The sequence below is a fragment of the Staurois parvus genome, unplaced genomic scaffold, assembly GCF_062004578.1.
Source record: "Staurois parvus isolate SC_StPar_1 unplaced genomic scaffold, SC_StPar_1.0 ptg000165l, whole genome shotgun sequence".
Classification (NCBI taxonomy): Eukaryota; Metazoa; Chordata; class Amphibia; order Anura; family Ranidae; genus Staurois; species Staurois parvus.
Genome location: NW_028317961.1, coordinates 11,528,690 through 11,553,044, shown reverse-complemented (window position 1 = coordinate 11,553,044; position 24,355 = coordinate 11,528,690). Strand labels below are relative to the sequence as shown.

Here is a 24,355-nt window from a genome sequence, read left to right as displayed (position 1 = left end):
GTGACTTTCTGTTGGTATGATATCCGTGTCTACACACCTGTTGAAGCAATTATGAGGGATTTCCACTTTCCCTCTTGGACTTATTTCTCTGGACTGGTGCTTACAGCTCTTACCTCCGTTGCCAGTTCAGGTTTTACCCGAACAGTACACCTCCTCAGGGCTATCTGAAAAGTGAAGCTGATGACGCCTTTCACTTTTAATAACGCTTCTTCGCACATTGATTTCCTGTCCTGTGATTTAAATCAAAAGAAACACTTCACTCTAAATCTTGCAATGCTACAAAGAATTCTATTTGACCCTAAGCCACAACATTCAGAGCATTCCAAAAAGTGTGAAAACATTCTTACAGGGCAAGGGGTCCAGTGAGCCTGTTTGCAATTCAGGAAACCAATAGGCATAGTTACAGGTACATATGTAAAAATTAAACCCTAGCACATGTCTGCTTAGAGGAACTCCTTCCATCAATCTATGGGAACACGTACGTAGTGGGGCACATACTATTTTCCTTCTAGTCCATTGGAGCAGGTATTCAGCAATCTGCAGGAGTATAGGTCATTGGCAAACAGAAAAACTGTAAGTCAGCCGCCATAACCCTTCCTCTAACCAATATGCTACTGTCCCGGGAGGTGGGGGGTCTACTGGAGGATTGGATGTGGACTCCTCTTCAGCATTGCTGGAAAGCATACAACACTTGGAACTCTGGTCTCCAGTTTGCTCCCACTGCCTGCCGGTCACCTCTGGCTACCTGATCTTCATCAGAACCAGTTGTCTATGTGCGCAAGTGCCTAATGTCTTGCCTCAGACCTTGGGACAAGTTGCAATACTGCTACATGGAAGCAACAGGCTTGCACATAAAACACAGAGTGGACAGCCCCGCTGCTAGTAATCCCAGCCCCTACTGCCCTAGATTAGTATCTGCTGAGGGGACTTTTTGGCCACATGTTCTCTATTCCTTCTAGGCATAAATGGCTTTAAATATGCTCCACCACCATCCCCTGCAAAGTCCATCTCTGATCTGCCTGAGCCTTTCAGGTCAGGCCACTGGTCCCTTTGACCATTTCTCAGATTTTGAATCCCAATAGACTCCAAAGTGAGACTGCTGGGATTTTTTACAGCACTGCTTTACCAGAATTGCAAGAGGTTTTCTGACCATATTTCTGCACTGTCTACTACCTCTTTTAGAGCTTTTACAGCTGCAAAAATCTCTTTTACATGCTATTCGTTATATTCCTCTATGTGTACTAAAAGCACCCTGAAGGATCCAGGCCCACCTATGTACGGTAGTCCATTCCCACTGTGGGGCCCAACAGTAACCCACCTTAACAGGGACATCACTGGGCAGGTAGCAATACTTCCCTTTAAGGATTGTACTGACAAGCAGCTAGAATTCCCTCATAAAATCCCAGTTTGAACTGGCTGGCTCTGCTCATCATCGTGTGCTGGCAATGACCTTAATCTGCTAAACCATGTGAAACTGGATTAGTTCCCTCAAAAGGAATCTTTCCAGTGCTGGGGTAGACCATGGTTTTATGGAGTGTGTAAAACCCAATATTTAGGGTGTGACAAACCCTGCCATTCTTACCAACTCGTGAAAAAGGACCAGCCAATCTCACACTGCGCTGTCACCTACGTAACAATGCCACTGTCAGCTGCACCTTGCACAAAGATTTTCCAGCTCACAGGACCAAAATCTATGTGCCAGCAGCCGGAGATCGATTGTCACTGGGCTAGTTAACTAAGAAATTAACTATTTAAACTGCCACCAGATAGCTTTGGGACTATCAGCCCTTCACAATATTAGCAAGAAACAAATGTGAACAATAAACGTCTGTAACACACACTGTCACCAGACAGGTATATTCAGAGGATTACTATACACAGTAGCACTCTTCAATGGACAGGGATTCTTTAGTTTGCATTAAAAGCCTTAGAGATCATTTTAACACTTTTCAAAATATGGTTTATTATTGAAAAGGTCGAATGGTGCAATTCAAATATTTACAAGTCCCAACTAGAGTTTCATACTAATATTAACATCTTCCAGTATGTGCAGGTGGTATTCTAGCAACTGGCAGATTAATAATCAGAATTATATTTCGAACCCAGGGATACCAAACACAGTGTACCTTGTAACCCAGGTGATAAGAGACTGCTTTCTCCCTTTTTGTATATGCTAACATAGTAATGTAAGACCTTGATTTGTTTGGTATGATATTCCCCAAATATATACCTAACATTAATCTGGTTCTTTTGAAGTTCGTTAAAACTTACAGCTACAAATTCCACAGTTTTCAGGAGGAGGGAGGGGAGGAAGATCATTGCTCATGAAAAACAAAAATGGCTGTTGCGTACAGGTTCCATGTCCCTATTGCGCACAATTGTTACATATGGGTCTTATGCTTCAGTTGTGATAGCTTGTTACAAGAAGCCAAACTCATAACCCACATAGGTCTGATCTCCATACAGATGTGAAACACTTTGCGTGCGCTGCTGACACTGATGCTATATCCAGAGAACATCCAACTTGCTTGGCCTTCAAAGAATGTTGTCCCACTGGCCCTAGACTTAGATGTAAAAGATCTAGGCTGAACCACATCCTTTCTTTATCTACTTCTGCTCTGAGGCCCCCTTCAGACCTGTTCCTTTAGGGATTATCACTAGTATTTTCTGTTGACCACATCAGGTTGTCGGTCTAATCTTCCCTACTTAGTAAGTAACCTACCCCACGAACGGAGCATCAGGTTGATTGTTTTCTGTCCTCACTTTGGTCGTGTTAGTAGGCTCCTCCATATAATTGGGGGCTCCACCGCATCCAGGTCAGATTCAGGCTTTGGTCCCTCAGGCAGTTTCTGGGTTGCAATTTCCATTCCTTTTCATAGGATCTGTTAGAAGTGGTTGCTGTGTTGCCCACCCCTCGGTTGAACTGATTTTGGATGCTCTGACTGTATCTAAATTCCTGATTCCCTTAGTGGATTAGAAAGAAAACAGCATTTTTGTACTGTACTTGTTGTATATTCCTTTTCTGGGAGACCTTAGAGGGACACAGGTGCCTCCCCTAAGAGTTTCTGTTCATGCTCTTGGTACTTCTTTATTACAAAACTGAAGCCTGCTGGCTAGTAGAGGGGTTATATCAGGGGATGGCTTACAGTATATCTATCTAATCCTCCTATAGGCAGAATTTATAGCAAGCACAAAAACCTATTTATTCCTTTACCTCAATGCAATGCTGATGGTTGGAATAGGACCAAAACGATTGATGGGCCAGAAGTAAAAAAAGTGCCAGAAAATGTAGTTTAGTTTTCTCTTAGGCTTCCCACCCCAGCCCTTTATTTTCACCTGCTGATCCGTCCAGTAAACACATCTTGTCTTGGGGTGTCTCCATTCTAGACAGAGAAGCAACAGAAAAGCCTCTGGACAGCAACACTGTCAATCTGGGAAGATGGTAGTGTTAGATGCAATAGCAGATTTAGATGGACATGAGTAACAATTCAAAGCCAAACTCCAGCTAACACTTGTTATAGCAAAGAGTTGTTTTTCCCTTTTGGGATTAAGTTTTACTTAAATGGACAAATCCTAAACATTGTAAGCACCCCTGTCAGTGGTAAAATTGTTTAACTTAAGCCTCTAACTGCCACATTTGCTAGACAGCTTGGTTTTAAAGTTTTTAAAGAAGCTGAAAAATAACAGACCTTTTTTTTTACTGCCTCCCAACCACTTCCGCTTAGGCTTGCTTCAGATGCAATTTTTGATGCAGCTGGAGTTCAATAAAATTTTAGGACAAGGAAAATGTTTTTTTTTTTTAGTGGTGCCCATTCTAATCAATGCAAGGCAAATTATGTAAAAGGTTCCAGTACCACTTTGGTATGATTTACAGCGCGAGCTGGCCCAAAAGAATATGCAAAGTCGCACCACATAATGACACTGTAAATTGCATCAGTCACATCACAGTATTTTTAGCCGAGCCTTAGGCTGCAAAGGCAGCGGCAAGGGGTGTACATACGCTACAGCTGCCTTGCTTTGCTTTAGGACAGGAATTAAACCTCTGATCACATTTGGCAGGTACCACTGCTCCCACCAAACATGTCCCATTCAAGTAAATCACTTTTTAGAGGCGCGACAATCCTTGCCACATGTGTAAATACGCCCTTACTGACCAGATCAACAGGTGCAAATAATGTAAAAAAGCCTAAAAAGAAAACTAATGCAGCCATTTTTGAGATTTGGTAAGCTGCAATATAATAAGATCAGATAAAATGTTAGTCTTTTTAGAGATGCCAATTCACTTCCTGTCCTAGGACATTATCATTGCAACAGGACGTGAGAAAAAAAAAAATCAGTCAATAAAAAGGAGGATCTAACACTTTTCCACTCTACTCAAAACTGAAGATGTTTTGGTTGGAGATATATTTGAATAGTCTGTGTTTTTATAAATGGGATCCTTTTAAGGACAGAGTACTTACCAGATCATCAAGCCCATGGATATGGAGAGTTATAGTTTTTGCTCTTTTGTTGGAACTTGTAATGAAGAATTGGGGATTACTTTTGCAGCTTTTTTGTTCTGGAGTATACATTTGAACAGATGCACTTAGTAACATGTATACTGTCTGCGCAAGTAGTTTGATACGATTATCAATATCACATCTGAAAGGAAAAAAAAAATGACTAAAGCATCAATTCTGTATTGTATTCCATTATATATAAACAGGAAATGTTAGCTGCCAAAAAGATGTGTAAAGTTTCTAATAACTAGAACATTTACACAGAGAAATGTGCCAAACAGAAATTGAACAGTTTAAAGTGGTTCTAAGGCTTAAATTGATATTAAAGTTGTTTTTTTAAAAATAACAAACTTGTAATAACTTACCTGCTCTGTGCAGTGGTTTAGCACAGAGCAGCCCAGATCCCCCTCTTCACGGGTCCCCAGCCAACATTCCTGGCCCCTCCCTTGCTACGGAGGCACCCAAGCAGGCACGCTCCCGGGCCTCAGCTCTGTGCATCCATTCACCCGCCCCGTCTCCTGATTGGCTCACAGGCTGTGATTGACAGCAGCAGTAGCTGATGGCTCCCGCTGCTGCCTCGGTCAACCAGGAGAGCCGAGGTTCTCGTGGACATCTCTGGATCGAGAGGGGGCTCAGGTAAGTACTAGGGGGGCTGAAGGTTTTTTTACCTTCATGCACAGAATGCATAAAAAAGATTAAAAAAATAAATAAATAAATAAAAATACTTGAGCCTTTACAATCACTTTAAGATTTTGCACCTTAATGCATTCTACGCATTAGGGTGAAAAACCTTCTATGCTGCAGTTCCCCCCCCCCCCAGCTCCCCTTTTTCTTACCGGAGCCCAATCTGATCCAGCGATGTGCACGAGAGCAATGGCTCTAGCCACTGTCTCCCTCCTCATTGGGCAGATTTATAGCAGTGGGAGCAATTGGCTCCCGCTGCTGTCAATCAAATGCTGTGACGAGGGTGCAGTCAGGCGGACCGAGCTGTCTGCTCTGTGTCAATGAATGCAGACAGGGTGGCTCGGGAGCGAGCCCGAACAGGTGCCCCAATGAAAAGCAGCTTTCTGTAGGGGCACCTGCCGAAGAGGAGGGGCCAGGAGTGCTGGTATTTTGGACTACAAAGTAAAATCAGGACACTGATGAGTTCATCCCTTGCTCTTCCCTACTACTAGCATATTTACAGGCAGCAATGTGTAGAGTAATTGAGACTAACTTCCCCCTCCTAAGACTAGAATGCTGATGTGTAGAAGATTTTAGGAGACTGGTGTCAAGACAAGCCCAAGTATTCAAACTGTATAAAAATTGCAACAAATATATTGCTAAATCAAATAGTGTTTTTATGCTTACCTGGAGTCCACCTTTAAATTTAAACCAAAGCACAGAACTCTTAACATGCCTGGAAATTTCTAGTTAGTTAACCACTATAAAAAAGGATAAGTGCACCTTTTGTAACATGTTACACCCATATTCAGGGTGTAACTTGTTACGAAAGGACTGCCCCTTGCTCCCCTGATGTGACAGCTAGTGGGGGATCTTCTACCCCTGCTAGCTGTCACAATTTAAAAACAGCGTGGCCATGTGGGGCTCCACCCATCCGGCTGCGTCACTCATTCACAGTATTCTGTGAAAGGGAAAACTACAAGTTCCAAAAGCCTTTGTGGCTGTCAGCTTGTAGTTCTCAATGAATTACCATGGCACTGTTGAGCGCTGTGGTAGATCATTGATTTTTCCTGTCAGAGTATATCTGCACGATATGATGCAAGGTACGAGCAAGACAGATACACTGTCATAAATAAACCAATAGAAAAAGCGCCACACTGTATAACAAAAATAAACTGTGTGTTAGCAGCAACACCCAACCAAAAAAAATATAAAAAATTTTGGCAAAGTCAATATCTAATAAGGGCATGCGCTAAATAAAAATATATATCACCATATAATTAAGTGTCCATAATAAATCTGTGCAAGTCCAAAACAAACTCAGAATATCCTCTGTGAATTCATAACACTGTGAATAATCCACCACCAAATGAATTAGATGGACTCACCAGAGCTATATGCTGATCAAATTATAGACCAGCAATAGCGCTTGTGCTCTGGGAGCGATGGGTGAACGATATCCAGGTATTAGATGTGGTAATTTTCAATAATAATCACGTCCAGGTGATCAATAATGGTAATCGGCATAAAAGACAGCATATCACTACCAGAAGCAATACTCTGCAGCCAAAGATCTCATGATGAATCTCTCCATTTAACTCCGTATCTCCATATATGCATGAGTCACACTCAGGGACAAAGGAAAAGACATAAAGGTGCAGTACGTTTAATACACATATATATTTAATAAAATATCAAACAACTCACAACAGAGGTGTCCAGACAGACACCAGCTTAACCAACAATGCACAGCACTGAAGTAGTGGACGATCCCCGCTCACTGCGGCTCACCCCCGACACACACTGGGAAAAGAGCGGCGTGGCCTACTCGATGTTGACGTTAGGACGCTCTTTTCCCAGTGTGTGTCGGAGGTGAGCCGCGGTGAGCGGGGATCGTCCACTACTTCAGTGCTGTGCATTGTTGGTTAAGCTGGTGTCTGTCTGGACACCTCTGTTGTGAGTTGTTTGATATTTTATTAAATATATATGTGTTTTAAACGTACTGCACCTTTATGTCTTTTCCTTTGTCCCTGAGTGTGACTCATGCATATATGGAGATACGGAGTTAAATGGAGAGATTCATCATGAGATCTTTGGCTGCAGAGTATTGCTTCTGGTAGTGATATGCTGTCTTTTATGCCGATTACCATTACTGATCACCTGAACGTGATTATTATTGAAAATTACCACATCTAATACCTGGATATCGTTCACCCATCGCTCCCAGAGGACAAACGCTATTGCTGGTCTATAATTTGATCAGCATATAGCTCTGGTGAGTCCATCTAATTCATTTGGTGGTGGATTATTCACAGTGTTATGAATTCATAGAAGATACATTGTCATGTCAGCAGGAGTCCTGCATGGCACCAGTGATCTGCTGCTCACTGGTGCAACTCTTTCCAGGCTCCCAAAACAAAATACAGTAAATGCAATGAGCATTCATTTTTTTTTTTTTCTTAAAAGGTGAACTTATCCTTTAATGCAACCAGATCTGGAAGAAAATCCAAGAGCTTGCATTAAAAAAAATTAAAGTTAACCTGACCTACCCTAAGCAAGGCAGAGGATGGGAGGTCAGTAGGGTAGTCCTCTGCCTTCCTGATGCCCAATACTCTACTTCACTGGACTCCTGCTGACCTACCATCCTCTGCTCTAGTGACCCCCACCCCCAAATTACACCCCCTGTCCTCTGCCTTGCTGACCCATATACACTGCCCCATTGACTCTCTGTACAGTGCCCTGCTGACAGCAGATCCCTGTACACCGCCCTGCTGACCCCTATATTGTGTCCTATAAACTGCTGACATCTGTACTTTGCCATACAAAACTACTGACCACAGAATGGGACATACAGACATGCTGTGCATAGACACAGTGTCCTGTAATTCCAAGCAGGAAGGAGGTGCTGCTGTGTGTGATGTTCACCTGACACACACAGATGGCCCCCTGCTATGAGGAACAGTGAGCAATGGAGACTGTGTGGTCACATGAACACCACTGAAAACTTTTACATAATAAATTCAGTGCTTTAGGCAAAATGGTGTTACATTTTAAAAATTTCACTTTATGGGTATGAAAAATGTGCAAACTCACTGGCAACCCTCTTTCCTTTGTTGTAAATGTTGTGCAAGGTATTGATGTTAAAGTGTACCACAACTGGCATAATGTGTAGAGAGTGATAAAAAAAAAAAAAAAAAAGGAAAGAGGCAGGAATGTTTAATTTCTTTTACCGGTCAAATATTTTTGTCATTTAATATATATATATATATATATATATATATATATATATATATATATATATATATATATATATATACACACACACACATACACACACATATACACACATATACACACACACACACACATATACATATATACTCACACACACGCACATACTGTCTTACATCAGGGATATCACAGCACACATAGTATCTTGACAAAGGATTGGAGTGCCTCTCCAGAGTGCACAGTTTGCCCCCACCAAAACACAGTTGGTATCATATCACAAACAGAATCCCGAGTCTAGGATATCAATAGAGAGTATAATAAAACACTGCTCAATGGGTATAACATAGAAGATAACATAAATAAGGTATTAAGCCCTCAACCAAGAGTCCTCAAAAATACCGACCATGACCCCGAGAGCCAGGATCATCAAAGAAATAAAAGGAAAGGTAGATAACAAAAATAGAAAAGTCAGACCAAGTACTGAAGAGACAAACTCCCCCTCAGACTTCAGATTGAAATGAAGTACGTTGATTTATAGCCCAAGGTTCCCAGATATTTTCAAAAATCTTAAAACGGAGCACCACCTAAAAGGGAGAGTTCCTCTTTAAGTCTTCATCCCCCACTCACTGTTAAGGGGGATCGAGGGACAGGTAAGTGTCTCTATTTTAAAAGTCAGTAGCTATAGTTTTTGTAGCTTCTGTCTTATTTTTTTTTTAGATTGGAGGAGCTCTGCTTTAACCACTTCCAGACCGGACACTTTTACCCCCTTCCTGACCAGGGCAATTTTCAGCTTTTAGCGCTATCACACTTTGAATGACAATTGCGCGGTCATGCAACACTGTACCCAAATGAATTTTTTACCATTTTTTTGAGACAGATAAAGCTTTATTTTGGTGGTATTTATTCACCACTGGGATTTGTATTTTTTTTGCTATGTAAATGAAATGTCCAAAAATTTTGAAAAAAAGTGTTTTTTTAATAAAATTTTGCAAATAAATAATATTTCATCATAAATCTTAGCCAAAATGTATTCCGTTATCTTTTTATTTAAAAAAAAATCCAAATTAGTTTATAACCAAAAATTATAAATTTTAAACATTTTTTTTACATTTTTATTTTTTTATATTATTATTATTTTTTTTACATACTGTCACCCTAGCAGTACAGTGTCACCATGGTGACACTGTACTACTTGTGGGGGGTGATGAAGATTTTTTTTTTTTTACACTGATTGCTTTTACACCCATATAGGATGTAAAAGCAATCATTTCTCTTTCTCTCTGTCTGCATTCTTGCACTCATTGAGAAGTACTGAGCGAGCTGTGATTGGTCACAGCTTGTCACATGGTACAAGGCTTTTGTGAATAGCCTTGTACCATGTGACCTCTGTGATCATTCACAGATTTCACACGTAGTAAGCAATGATGTCAGAAGTGACATCTTGCTTACTACTTTGCATGTGATCACTGATTGGCCAATCAGTGATCACATGATCGGAACCTCGTACAGAGGTCCCGTCTGACGATCGGTGTTTCACTGTGTCCGGAGGACACAGCGGGCACCGGATCGCGGTGCTGCGCGCTCCCAGGGAGCACGCACAAGCAGGGTGCGGGGAGGCCGTTTATAAACGGCCACCCGACCCTGCAGTGCCACCGTCCGGCCGTTTATACACAACGGCCGGTCAGGAAGTGGTTAACTCAGAGGACACTGCTATGGGGGAATGAATCGGCTACTGTGGGGTGGGGGGGGGGCCATGTGAAGGGCAGTAAAAGGACGCCGCTATGGGGATGGCCCTGCCTATAGCAGTGTCTTCTGCCCCCTGCACATTACCTCCCCCCACAGTAGTGTGCTCTGTCCCCCACAGCAGTGTCCTCTACTGCCCCTCACATCAGTTTCCCACTCTAACAGTAGTGTCCTCTGACCCCCCCACCCCCTTCCCTCCCATAGCAGTGTCCCAAGAGGTATCCTACCTGTATACACAGATAAGAGGGTGGAAGGCAGCACAGTTCTGGATGGAGGGCAGGAGCTGGAGCTGCTAGAGTGATTTTTCACATTAACAAGCATGTGGTTGGTTGCTAGGACCGTGCTAGCAACCAATCACCAGTGGGTCAACTTGAAAAGTTAGTTTGGCCAGCGACTCCTCTCGCCCTCCATCCTGAGCTGCTCAGCCTCCCGCTTTCCGCTGTGCACTTAGGATGACAGCAGCTGAGGATGTTGGCGGTGGATGAGAAGAACCGACACCTAAAAGGCAAGTGTCGATGGCACAGGGACCTGTTTGCGTTATACCTGTCACCTGCCCACAGTCCACAGGTAGACCGCGATCGATAGGTTGTCGACCCCTGCATTAAAGCAACATTCATGATACCAGGGAATGATCACTCTAGATCACTCTCTGTCTAATACACTGCTGAAAAAATTAAAGGAACACTCTGAAAACACATCAGATCTCAATAGGGTAAAATATCATGCTGGATATCTATACTGATATGGACTGGGTAATGTGTTAGGAATGTAAGGATGCCCCATCGTTGGATGGAAATTAAAATTATCAACCTATAGAGGACTGAATTCAAAGACACCCCGAAAATCAAAGTGAAAAAAATAATGCAGCAGGCTAGTCCATTTTGCTGGAATTTCATTTCAGCAATGCAAAATGGTACTAAGTAGTTTGTATGGCCCCAACATGCTCGTATGCTGCCTGACAATGTCGGGGCATGCACCCAATGAGACAATCGATGGTGTCTTGGGGTATTTCCTCCCAGATCTGGACCAGGGCAGCACTGAGCTCCTGGACAGTCTGAGGTGCAACCTGGCAACGTTGGATGGACCAAAACATGATATCTCTGCGTTGTTCTATTGCATTTAGGTAATGCGAGTGTGGGGGCCATTCAATGGTATCAATTCATTTATCCTCCAGGAACTGCCTGCATACTCTCGCGACATAAGTCAGGCATTACCATGCACCAGTAGGAACCCAGTACCCACTGCATTAGCATAGGGTCTGACAATGAGTCCAAGGATTTCATCCTGATACCGAATGGCAGTCAGGGTGCCATTGTCTAGCCTGTAGAGGTCTGTGTGTCCCTCCATGGATATGCCTCCAAAGACCATCACTGACCCACCATCAAAACGGTCATGCTGTACGATGCTACAGGAGCATAACTTTCTCCACGACTTCTCCAGACCCTTTCATGTCTGTCACATGTGCTCAGGGTGAACCTGTTCACATCTGTGAAAAGCACAGGGCGCCAATGGCGGACCTGCCAATTTTGGTGTTCAATGGCAAATGCCAATTGAGCTCTATGGTGAGCGGGCAGTGAGCACAGGGCCCACTAGAGGACGTTGGGCCCTAAGGACACCATCAGGAAGTCTGTTTGGTCAGAGACATTCACACCAGTGGCCTGCTGGAGGTCATTTTGCAGGGTTCTGGGAGTGCTCATTCTATTCCTCCTTGCACAAAGGAGCAGATACCAGTCCTGCTGATGGGTTAAGGACCTTCTACGGCCCTGTCCAGCTCTTCCCGTTTCCTGGAATCTCCTCCATGCTCTTGAGACTGTGCTGGGAGACACAGCAAACCTTCCAGCAATGGCACGTATTGATGTGCCATCCTGGAAGAGTTGAACTGCCTGTGCAACCTCTGTAGGGTCCAGGTATTGTCTCATGCTACGAGTCTAGCCAAATGCAAAACTAGTGAAAAACAAACAGTCAGAAAAGAGGAGTAGGGAAAACATGTCAGTGGTTTCCACCTGCAAAACCATTCCTGTTTTGGGGGGTCATCTCATTGTTGCCCATCTAGTGCACCTGTTGTTAATTTCATTAAACACCAAAGCAGCTGAAACTGATTAACAGCCCACTCTGCTACTTACAGTTGCAAGAAAAAGTATGTGAACCCCTTGGGATAACATGGAGTTTTGCATGAATTGGGCATAAAATGTGCTCTGAACGTCATCTAAGTCACAACAATAGAAGAACACAGTCTGCTGAACATAATACTACACAAACATTAGATGTTGCCATGGCTTAATTGCACATAACATGCAAACATTCACAGTGCAGGGAGGAAAAAGTATGTGAACCTTTGGACTTAACAGGTTGACCCTCCTTTGGCAGCAATAACCTCAACCAAACGTTTCCTGTAGTTGCAGATCAGACCTGCACAACGATCTGGAGTCATTTTGGACCACTCCTCTTCACAAAACTGTTTCAGTGTAGCAATATTCTTGGGATGTCTGGTGTGAATCGCTCTCTTAAAGGTCATGACACAGCATTTCAATCGGGTTGAGGTCAGGACTCTGACTGGGCCACTCCAGAAGGCGTATTCTGTGCTGTTGCAGCCATTGTTTTGTTGAATTACTTGTATGCTTTGGGTCATTGTCCTGTTGCATCACCCATCCTCTGCGGAGCTTCAGTTGGCGGACAGATGGTCGTACGTTTTCCTGCAAAATGTCTTGATAAACTCTGGAATTCATTTTCGCATCAATGACAACAATCTGTTCAGGCCCTGAGGCAGCCCCAAACCATGATGCTCTCTCTGCCATGTTTTACAGTGGGGATGAGGTTTTGATGTTGGTGTGCTGTGCCTTTTTTTCTCCACACAGTGTTATGTGTTCTTCCCAAACAACTCAATCTTGGTTTCATCTGTCCACAGTATATTTTGCCAGTAGTGCTGTGGAACATCCAGGTGCTCTTTTGCAAACTTCAAACGTGCTGCAATATTCTATTTGGACAGCAATGGCTTCCTCCGTGGTGTCCTCCCATGTACTCCATTCTTGTTTAATATTTTCCTTATTGTAGATGTGTCAACAAAAATGTTAGCATATGCCAGAGATTTCTGTAGGTCTTTAGCTGACACTCTGGGATTCTTCTTTACCTCATGCAGCATTCTGCGCTGTGCTCTTGCAGTCATTTTTACAGGACGACCACGCCTAGGGAGAGTAGCAACAGTGCTAAACTTTCTCCATTTGTAGACAGTCTGTCTTACCGTGGACACATGAACATCAAGGCTTTTGGAGATACTTTTGTAACCCTTTCCAGCTTCATGCAAGTCAACAATTCTTGATCGTAAGTCTTCTGAGAGCTCTTTTCTGCGAGGCATGGTTCACATCAGACAGTGCTTCTTGAAACCAGTAAACCCAAAACAGGTGTGTGTTTTTTAAGGGCAGGACAGCTGTCAGCAACACATCCAATATCATCACACTGATTGGAGTCAAGGTTGGCTCACTCCTGGCTCCAATTAGTTTTGGGAGAAGTCATTAAGCTAGGGCCTCACATACTTTTTCCTCCCTGCACTGTGAATGTTTACATGTTAAGTGCAATTAAACCATGGCAACATCTAATGTTTGTGTAGTATTATGTTCAGCAGACTGTGTTCTTCTATTGTTGTGACTTAGATGACGTTCAGAGCACATTTTATGCCCAATTCATGCAAAACTCCACGTAATCCCAAGGGGTTCACATACTTTTTCTTGCAACTGTAACTGACCAGATCAATATCCCAGGAGTTTAATTGACTTGATGCTATACTCTGATTAAAAAGTGTTCCTTTAATTTTTTTGAGCAGTGTATACAAGAAAATTTGAGAGGAGTGTCCAAGGGTACCCAAAAGGTAGTCCATAACTAAGGAGATGCCTCCCGCACCGACTTGAGTGCTGTGAACACCATTTCTCATACGGGGGGAATCTATAGGGGACCTGCCCTTCTGGCCACATGGATCGTAGGAAGTAAGAGATTTGAAAAAAAATCGTCCTTAAGAGGCATTTCAAGGGTTTCTTCACAAAATCAGAGTAAACGTCCCATATCTGTAAAATTTCCAATTCTGTAAAGCCCCTTATCAAGTCACCATTGGAACTCCTTAGTATCCTGTTCCAGCAGAAAGAGCGAATTATTAAAAATATGTGCTAGATGGCAAAACAAAGAGGCTAGAAAAGGATTATGCATTAGCCTATACCACAAAGCAAATGCAAAGGAATGTGAAAGGGTGCATACCAATATGGAAGGTCGTCCCCTTGCAGGGCACCATAACAGATAGTCCAGAGTATAGCCTGGGACAGCCTGTCTCTCCATCTGCACTCAGTTTGGCTTAGCAAAGCAGGAGTAAACCACAGAAAGCTGTGTCAACTGCACAGCAAAAGATTGGGTAGCCCCAGCCCCCCTCTAGTTTTGGGTTGAAACATTGGAGAATCGGTGTCCCTTCCAACCCCACACATACCTTAATTACTTTAGATTGAAATTTTACCAAGATCATGCTAGAAACTGGAATAGGGAGGGAGCTAAAAAAGTAAAGAAGGTGGGCTAATAAGGTCATTTAAACAGAATGGATTCTACCCAATCAAGAGAGATTTTGTAAAGACCATTGCCTCAAATTAGCCTCTAAAGTCTTAAACAGTGGCAGACAGTTCTAGGTATAAAAGTGAGTCAATATTAGCGGTGAGTTGTACTCCAAAATACAGGATGTTGGTCCAGCTCCAGGTAAAACTAAAGTGCCCTTTAAGGTGATAAAACCGCACAGAGGGGACAGTAATGCTTAATGCCGTGGATTTGGGGAATGTTTTATTTTATTGCTCAATAAAAGTGAGCTTACATTTTAGAAGCGGCAAATAGTACTAGAGGTGTGAGTAATTTTGACAAATTACATTTCATTCTTCTCCACTGAGGGACACATTACCTGTTGGGCAATTTTACTGCCTAAAGCAGGATTGAACACTGGCAAACAAAAAAGTTGTAAGGTAGCCCAGGATAATCCTTCGTACAATCAGCATGCACCAGATTTTTTTCTGGCGTTTTAGAAAGGTGGACGTCTTTTTCTACAGCTCTACTGGGAAGTCTAACCTTTTATTTTGGTAGCACTTTCTAGTCCCTGCTGTTTTGATCACCAGTATTCTCTACATCACTGCTATAGCTGGTCTTCACGATTGCAGTTATCTGGAGTGGTCTATCCTCAGCTTTGACCTTGGGGTGCATAACTGTTCCCCCTAGACTGGGCGTGCATGGCGGACCTGCAAGTGACCTTCCACACTAGGTTATATGTAGTGCTTTCCAGACCCTGTTCAGGTGAGAAGCTAGTGGCAGAGTGCCGACAAACTCCTGGGTGAAGATATGCTCCCTCTTTCCCACCATTCAGCATCGAGTAAGCATCTCACAGTTGCTACTTTTATGTTGCAAACAGTCACATGGTTCTCCAGTCTTCAGTCCCTTCCTACTGTCTGTCTGTCTACAGTGACTGCAATCACCTCCTGCCGTCTAACCCTTACAGACTTTCAGCTGCCTGAGCTTTGTGAGTACCTGAGGCCTTGCCTCATATACAGAGCTCAGGTTGCTTTACCTCTACTTGGTCCCAACATGTCCACTTCTGCACACAGAGGAGACAGTCCTGACAGAACAGGTAACTCAGCTCAAACTCCACTAACTGTTCCACGGAAATTTGTTCAATGCCTTCTCAAGGTGCTGATGTTTCCAATATTGAATCCCATTATCTAAGGACTTCTGGGTTTACATAGTGTTCTAAGTCCTCCATATTTTACCTTAAGACGAGTATGAGTACAAAGGCATCGAAATTTGGTCGGTTCAGCAAGAACTGGACAAATTTCTATTCATGATTTGACTTCTCTGTTCAACAGAAGCAAAATCGTTAGACTGGCTTCTGTCGAACACTCCTGCTGAAAAATTAGCATTCGATCAGCTGCTACAGCCACTAGCTGCAGTGCTGGTTAGTGTATTCTGACAGGAAGTAGAGTGAGTTACTGCTGTCGGAAATCAGCACAGCAGGGGGAGGGGCCTGAACACGTCACCAGGAGGAGTTAGGAGTCGGAGGTGCCTGAAGGACCCTGGGAGGGCGGCCAAACATGGGGCTATGCCAACTAAGTGGCTAGACGCCCCACTGGCCCGGAAAGCTGATAACCTGGGAGACGAAAAGAGCAAGAGACATCTGAAGACAAGGCACTGCAAGTTACCGCCCAGACCCCCCTCAGGACACGACCTGGGACACGAGTCTCAGAGCAGAATAGAAGAAGCGTACAAAGGCAGAGGGATCCGGGACCTCAGAAAGGGATGATGAGTTGCTGTGAGTAACGGCTGTAGATGTAAATTCGCACTGTCTTTGTTATCTGTATTGTAAATATATACCTGAGTAGTTGGGCTGGGTGGTTGGAAGATCAAGGAATGTGAAGATTATAGAGGCCAAGCACTGATATAAAGGACGTAAGCACATTTAAAGCTATCCAGGACTGTACAAGTTCCCTGAGAGGAGTAGCAAGGAGGGACTTTTTCTCTTTTTTCCCTTCCTCAGATCTGACAATATGGTTTTTTGAACTTTAAGTTAAAATTACTGGTCAGTCAACATGAAGAACAGACCCGTTGAAGGGGAGTGTTTGGAGTAAAAAGCCCGCAATCCAATGCAAACACTAGTACAATAAGGAAATATATGCCGTTACAAGAAAAAAGCCCAGAGTTACAAAGTATGGAGAAAAAACAGGAAGGAAGTAGAAAATATGATGGTGAGCAACCTATATTGTCATCTGAAGCAAGGGAAGGGAATCTATAATTGTCGATAATGTAAACGATCAAAAAATTTTGGAGCAACAAAGCAAAATATCACAAATCCCTACAAGATTAGAAATGGCGGAAATGTTTGCAAAATTAGAACTCTCCATGAAAAATTAAATGGCAATATTTCACAAGGATTTGGGTCTATTGTTAACAAGGGTAGAGGAGAAAATGGAGATATAAGCCCAGCAGAGTATTAATCTGGAGAAGCAGATAGACGCGATGAGAAGGAAACAGAAGATTCTCTCTCAAGCTGGAGGATCAAGAGGGAGAAGAAACAACCTAAGGGTCCAAGGATTACCAGAAGATGCACACGAGGAGGACTTTAAAGAAAAAAATAACAGTGTTTAACCCAATAATGGATAGAGCAGTCTCAGATCCGTTGAAGATTGAGAGAGTACACAGGTTAAGGCGCCCGCCAGGAATAACATACATCCCTAGAGATGTGATCATCCGCTTTCATCATTATGAGGACAGAGCAAGAATATGGAAAAAACTGCGGGAGAACCCTGAAATAAGATTCAGAGAATCAAACTTACAGGTCTTTGCGGACATTGCTTTTGAGACATTAGCGAGAAGCAGATAGTTGAAACCCTTACTGGACCAGATGGAGAAAAGAGTTTGATATAACTGAGGGTTCCCGGCACGTCTGATCGAATGGAAAGATGGGAAGTCGGCAAGGCTAAGATTCCCAGGAGAACTTCGTGATTTTTGTGAAAAACTGGAACTGCAGAATGTGGACATTGCGGGATGGTCAGAGGGGCCGAACAAAAGTGTAAGGCTGAGAAAAGAGAAATGGCAGCCAGTTAACACAAAGAGAAAATGAGGGGGGGGGGGGGAGGCAGTAAATCTTGTTCCTCCTCCGACCTTACCTCCCATTAATTTTTTTTATACATTGGCTAACATGGATGGATACGACTTCGATTGCGTCGAGGGGAGGTGGAAAAAAAAAATTAAGATTGTTATAAAAGAGGTTATATCAAAGTCAATTAATAGAGGTGGAGGGTGAAATATCCCAGAGAAAGAGATGATACCTTCTCTAGCGCACAGATCGTATTCGCGCTTGGATTATAAAATGATCGAGCATAGACAATTGGAGTCTTTGGTTAAATCTAATATAGAAGTTATGTCTATCTCAGATCACGCACCTATTACAGTGAGACTACAGGTAGGAGGAGATGGGAATAAAAGGGACATGTGGAGATTAAATGAGAGGCTTATACGGGAACCCGAAATAGAGAAAAGGTTAAGGGATGTAATAGAGCAATGTTTTCTCCAGAATGAGACTGAAGGAGTTTCTATGGCTACTATCTGGGAGGCACATAAGGCTTAAATTAGAGTTATCTTGATAGCAGCTGGGACCAAAAAAAAGGGATCATGAAAGAATAATAAAAAGGAGTTGACGGAGGAGTTATATAAATTAGAACAGGAACATACAAAAGGGTCAGGATATAGAGATACATCAGAAGATCATCCTTAAGAGAGAAGAGTTAAAGGACCGTTTTTTTAATAGACTCTCTAAGGAAAGATACCAGTGAGGGAATAAACCAGGAAATATATCTCATGAAAAGATTGAAGGAAAAGAAATCGAAGAATTACATTGAAAAAATAAAAGATGATAAAGGAGAATTGGTATACTCCACCACTGATATTGCAAAAACATTCCAGAAATACTATAGTAGGCTGTATGATGTGAACCCCAAGAATCGGCAGGTAACAGAAGAAATAAAGAAAGGGAAAAAATAGGAATATCTAGCGGCAGATTTACCAAAAGTATCAGAGGAAAAGTTATCATTAGAACGAGTAATCTCCCAGGAAGAGAAGTATGGCCCTGAAAAGTGCAGCGTGAGGAAAGAGTCCAGGACCCGATGGGTATAGGGTGGGGTATTATAAAAAGTTTGGAGATTTACTGATACCTAGACTGGGTCTATATATGAATGCCCTAGGGGAAGGAATGAGAAAAAAAAAGGAGAAGAATCCCTACAAGCATATATAACAATCATTCTTAAAGAAGGGAAGGATTGTTCACAATGCACCAGTTATAGACCTATAGCACTATTAAATACAGACACAAAACTCTTCGCAAAAGTATTAGCTACTAGATTAAAGGAATTGATGCCAGAATGGATACACTTAGATCAGGTGGGCTTTATCCCAGGTAGAGAAGAAAGGGACAATGGTTTAAGATCACTACTCCTCATACAAAAAGTAAGGAGAAAAATGTTTCCGACAATCATCCTGCTGAAAAGGCGTTCAACAAAGTGTATTGGGGATTTATGAAAAGTATGCTGGAGGTTTTAAGAAGAGGGAATAGGATTAAAAAGTGGATAAAGGAGCTTTACAATGATCCATCAGCGATGGTTAAAGTAAATGGATCCCTTTCAGGGTTTTTTAAAATGTATAATGGCACATAACAAGGATGTCCACTATTCCTGCTGTTATTTGTTATATCCCTAGAACCTCTACTGGCGACAGTAAGAAAGAGTTTAGATTTTAGAGGAATTAAAATAGGTGATGTAGATCATAAAGTAGCAGCATATGCAGACAATATGCTGTTTTACATCGTGAACCCCAGATTAACGTTACCCAATCTAATGTGACTATTAAAACAATATGGTGAGCTCTCAAACCTGAAAATAAACCCCACAAGTCAGAGATTTTGAATGTTAACATTTCAAAGAAAGAAAAGCAGATCCTACAAAAGGATATTTACATGGAGGGAGAAGGAATTATGATACTTGGGAATATAGTTAACCCCCTCAATAAAAAATATGTATCAGGAAAATTACATACCATTAATAAATGAAAAAAAAGAGCTGAGAGGAATTTCAAGGGGCAGGGTCTCTTGGATTGACTGCATAAATCTGGTTAAGATAGTGATAGTCCCCAAAATCCTGTATAAACTTCATATGCTCCCTGTTAATATACCGGGATCCTTTTTAGGGATAATAAAAAAAATTAATACTTACTGAAACTATATCTGGGCTAATAAAAAAACAAGAACTAAATATGACGTTTTGTGTAAAAATAAAAGGAAAGGGGGATTAAATTTGCCAAATATTAGGACATATCATATTGCGGTGATGTCACGAGTAGTAGATTGGACTTATAATTCATTGGAGAAAAGTTGGGTTAAAATGGAAGGTATTTTAAGTAACACACCTGTTGAGAAGGATTATTTGGATACCACTATGGATGAAAGTAGTAGCACATTGACACGGGAGGTTTTGAGAGTGTGGGATGGAATACACAAGCATATGGAGTGGAAGTATAATTCTTTGATTCCGTTGGTGAGTAAGTTTTTCCCACCAGGGATTGACAATAATTCAGGGAAGTGGTTAAAAAATGAAGATGTTAAGGGACATAGTAAATAAGGGGGAGTTGTACACTTTTCAGGATTTAAAGAGGAAAAAAGACTTATTTGTTGTACTAGATGTAATGAAGTATTATCAATTAAGGCATTTTCTTTTAAAGCTTCCCCAGCCTCTGAGGATACCAGAGGATATGCTCCCATTTGAAAAAATGCTGAGCTCTGATAGAGCTCCAAAGCATATTACTTATAAGATTCTTAATCGAATTGCTGGGTGGCGGGCCCTCCGCTGTTCTTAGAGAAATGGGAAAGGGAGCTGGAAATGAAAATAAGTGAACAGCAGAAAGACAAAATGTACAAATTGATACACAGGGCAATGAACATGAGCACGGTTGAAATGAACAATAAATGTTTAACTAGATTGTATTGTACACCGAATGTGGCACATAGACTGCGGGGAGAGATATCACCGTTGTGTTGGAGGGGATGTGGACTGAAAGGAACTATGGCACATATATGGTGGGATTGTCCCAAAATACAGATGTTTTGGCAGGATATTATACAAGTTATACAAGAGATTTTGGGGATCACTATGCAGAAAGAGCCATGGGAAATGTCTGTTCTATGGATCAGAAATACCAGTGAAACAATACAAGAACAATATATATCATTTAATTAGTGTGGCCAAGGGACGTATCCCCAAATTCTGGAAGATACAGGAGCCCCCAACATTGAGGGACTGGATTGATAGAGTTGACTATACAAATAAGATGGAAGAGCTGTACCACATAGATGAAGATAAAGTGGAAAGATTTATAAAGGAATGGGTTAGTTGGTATGATTTTAAGACATCTAAAAAATATCTGGATGTGGTGGGAGCCTCAGCTGGTTTTTTAACTGGTGGAAAGGAAAAAAAAAAAATCTGTGTGTGTACCCAGGTTTACAGTCTTGACTGGGGCCTCTACTTCAATGACACAAGACTTTGCTGCCAGATTTATCCAGCTCCTCACTGGTCCTGACTGCGCAGACCTCAAGCATACTCCCTGCTATTGCTGGTCTGCCTGCAGCCTTCAGTTGCAGGGACTGATTCTGGTTTATCCATGCCTCTTCCAGAAGAGACAATACTTGAGGAATCACAGACTCCTATTATATACCCTGTTGCTGGCAGTGCTGACTATGAAACTGAGGCAAGCTGGTTGTAGGAGGGGTTACCCTGGGCTGGCTTACAATTTTTTTTGTTCCCCAGTGTGCAAACTGTTAATGCCTTCCTGTGTCCCACAATACACTCAAGAAAGCTAGGATTTTTTCCCTACCAATAAGATCAGTTTTCTGGAGTACAGTACAAGTTATATGCTTTTTTAAAAGTTATTACAACTGAGTTATATGCAGCTAACGTCAGGTGATTAGACACTGGCTAATAAAAAAAGGCATCAGGACATCTCACAGTATACCACCTCCCAACCCAAGTAGCCCAAGTTTTTTGGCAAGCAACAGGGAGATTAAAATGACAAAGAGCAGGGTCCTTTGTTCTGTACTCCAAGAAACAGATGTTAATAGCCCCTTTTTTCCTGATTGCCTCTTTAAATAATTATGACTGGGACATCCAAAAGAAGTCCAACTGAGTAGTGGGCAACACAGCAAATGCCAACAGGTCCACATAAACAGGTTAAGAAGGGTTCGGCAGACTCAGAGAACAGCTTGTGGCACCCTATGCCTAAAACTAGCATCAGAGGAGGCGTGAACATCCACCTAGAAAAAGTTTAACATGTGAACAGGCCCAGACACCAGCCTTGCAAATCTGAGAAACAGATGCATACTACTGAAAAGTCCACGAAGCACCAATAGACCAAGTAGAATGTGCTTTAAAAGCAAAAGAAGGAACCCTCTTTCAGACTATGGGCCTTACCGATAACCTGTCTGATCCACCTAACAATGGTAGAGTTAGACAGGGAGGCCCTTGTGGGAACCTTCAGGAAGCACAAAGAGTAAATACGATTTAATAACAGTGGTAGTAGCTGATTGTGTAAACTCTCACCACGTGCATCATGTCCAGGCAATTGAGAGAAATTTCTTTAGAATGCTTTGGACAAAGAAGGAAAGACAATATCCTGATAAGATGGAATATAGAGATCACCTTTGAGATAAAAGAGGCATTAGGCAACTTTGCCCTTGTGCAATACTAAGAAGGGCCCCTTGCAGGATAAGGCTATCAACTCAGAAACTCATCTCAGAGTTGATAACCACAAGAGAGCTCACCTTACAGGTAAGGACAGACAGGGCGATTTCCTGGATAGGCTCAAAAGGACGGCATCTGGAGAGCCAAGAAAAGAAGATTGAAATGCCAGGAAGATACAGAGGAACAAACAAACTGAACAAAGTATTTAACCAAAAAGTGAGAAATCAAAAGGTCTTTGAAACAAAACAGCTAAGGCTAGGAATCGTGCCTGGATGGTACTCAAGGCCAGTTTTTGGTTCAAACCAGGCTGGAGGAAGGACAGGTTACATTCTATGGAAGACTTTCTAGGATAAAAATTCCTCGACTCACACCAAGCAAAGTAGGTCCTCCAGGTGCAATTGTAGACTTTGAAAAGTCAAAATTCTATCCTTCAAGAGGGAAGGGCTGAAATAATCCAAAAGGCTCCTACCCTGCAGGACCGTGGTTTTAATAGCCATACCGTTGAAGCTAGCAATGGATAAGTAGGATGGAACACTGACACTTATTGCAGGTCTGGATGATCAGAAGAGCCTACATAGCGTCTGTATATGTTGGAATACTTAATTCTCCTGGGCCAATTCAGTGCAATGAAGACAATCGCGATGCATTGATCAGACTAAACTGATCCCACAGTGTCATCAGAGCATCCACTGTGAAGGCCCAAGGTCCCTGGACCTGGTGACAAACCTATCCAATTTGTTGTTGAATCTGGACACCAGAAGATCCACTTCTGGCTTTCCTTACATGTGGCGAAGTGCTTGAAAGACCTCTGGATGGAGACCCTACTATCTCAGATGCAGGCACTGATGAATGGGAAAGTCTGCCTGCCAGTGGGATGTGGACTGTGAACAGGGCAGGAATGTGAAGTTCTGCCCAAGAGTATCAAGTCTGCTTCCCTTAGAGCAGAGCGACTACTGTTGACTCTTTGAGGACTCATGTAAGCCATGGTCGTGGCATTGTTTGAAAGTATTCTTATTGGGTGTTCTTGTAATAGAGAAGTCTAGCTCTGAAGGGACAACCAAATCTCCCAAGTTAAAAAATGTTGGAAGGCGAGCCTCCTTCGACAACCAAGTCCACTGCACTGAGAAGGTATTCAGGAATGTTCCCTAGCCCAATAGGCTGGCAACCATTGTGAAAACCATCCATGACTGGAGGAAAATGTTTCCCTAACTCCAACACCAGACTGGAACTCCACCAGATTGGAGTCTTGGCCTTGTAGCCTTAACACATTGGGTGGTTCAACGACATTTGTCCCACATGGCCAGAATGTTGAGTTGCAATGATCTCAAATGGCTACCATTAGACAAGAACCTCATGCATGCACAAATCGAGGGATTCCTATGGGCCTGCAAGGCCCTATCATAAGAACAAAGGGCCAGAAGGTTCTGGACAAATTTTTGCAAGCATCAAACCCAAGTATTCCAACCTGTGACATGGGTCCAATGACAACTTCTATAGGGTAAAAATCCAACTGAAGCTCTGCAGAATCTGTTGAATTTCGGCTGACAGGGACAGAGAGGGCTGATCCTTTAAAAGAAGATCATCCAGGTAACCTAAATGTTGATCTCTTGTGAACAGAACAGAGCCAAGATCAGAGCAAGCACCTTAATGAAAACCCAGGCCAGGGCAGTAATGCCCATAGCAAAACACAGATATTGTTGATGAGGCGGAAATATGGCAATGAACAGACAGTCATCCTGTGGATGTCTACTGGGGTGAGAATACCCCCATTGGGAGGGTGTCAATGTCTAACCTAGCATTTTCCATGAAAAACATCTGAACCCTTAGGAACAAGTTGAGTCTTCAAATTTAGACTGGGTCAAACTCCTCTAATCAGTTTTGCAACCATAAAGAGGTTTGAGTAGAAATCTTGAACATGTTCTCCTGGTGATGCTT

General features: G+C 42.4%; 1 protein-coding gene across 1 annotated transcript in view; it reads right to left on the bottom strand.

Moving 5' to 3' along the window:
- The window catches only part of LOC149462889 (armadillo repeat-containing protein 1-like), a 38,809-nt gene that overhangs the window by 10,623 nt on the left and 3,831 nt on the right, over positions 1-24,355 (bottom strand). Inside the window, exons 3-4 of the mRNA XM_089676308.1 lie at positions 4,461-4,641; positions 114-230 (exon numbers count right to left, since the gene is read on the bottom strand). Coding sequence (XP_089532434.1) covers positions 114-230; positions 4,461-4,641 — 298 coding nt within the window. The remainder of the gene's footprint in view (positions 1-113; positions 231-4,460; positions 4,642-24,355) is intronic.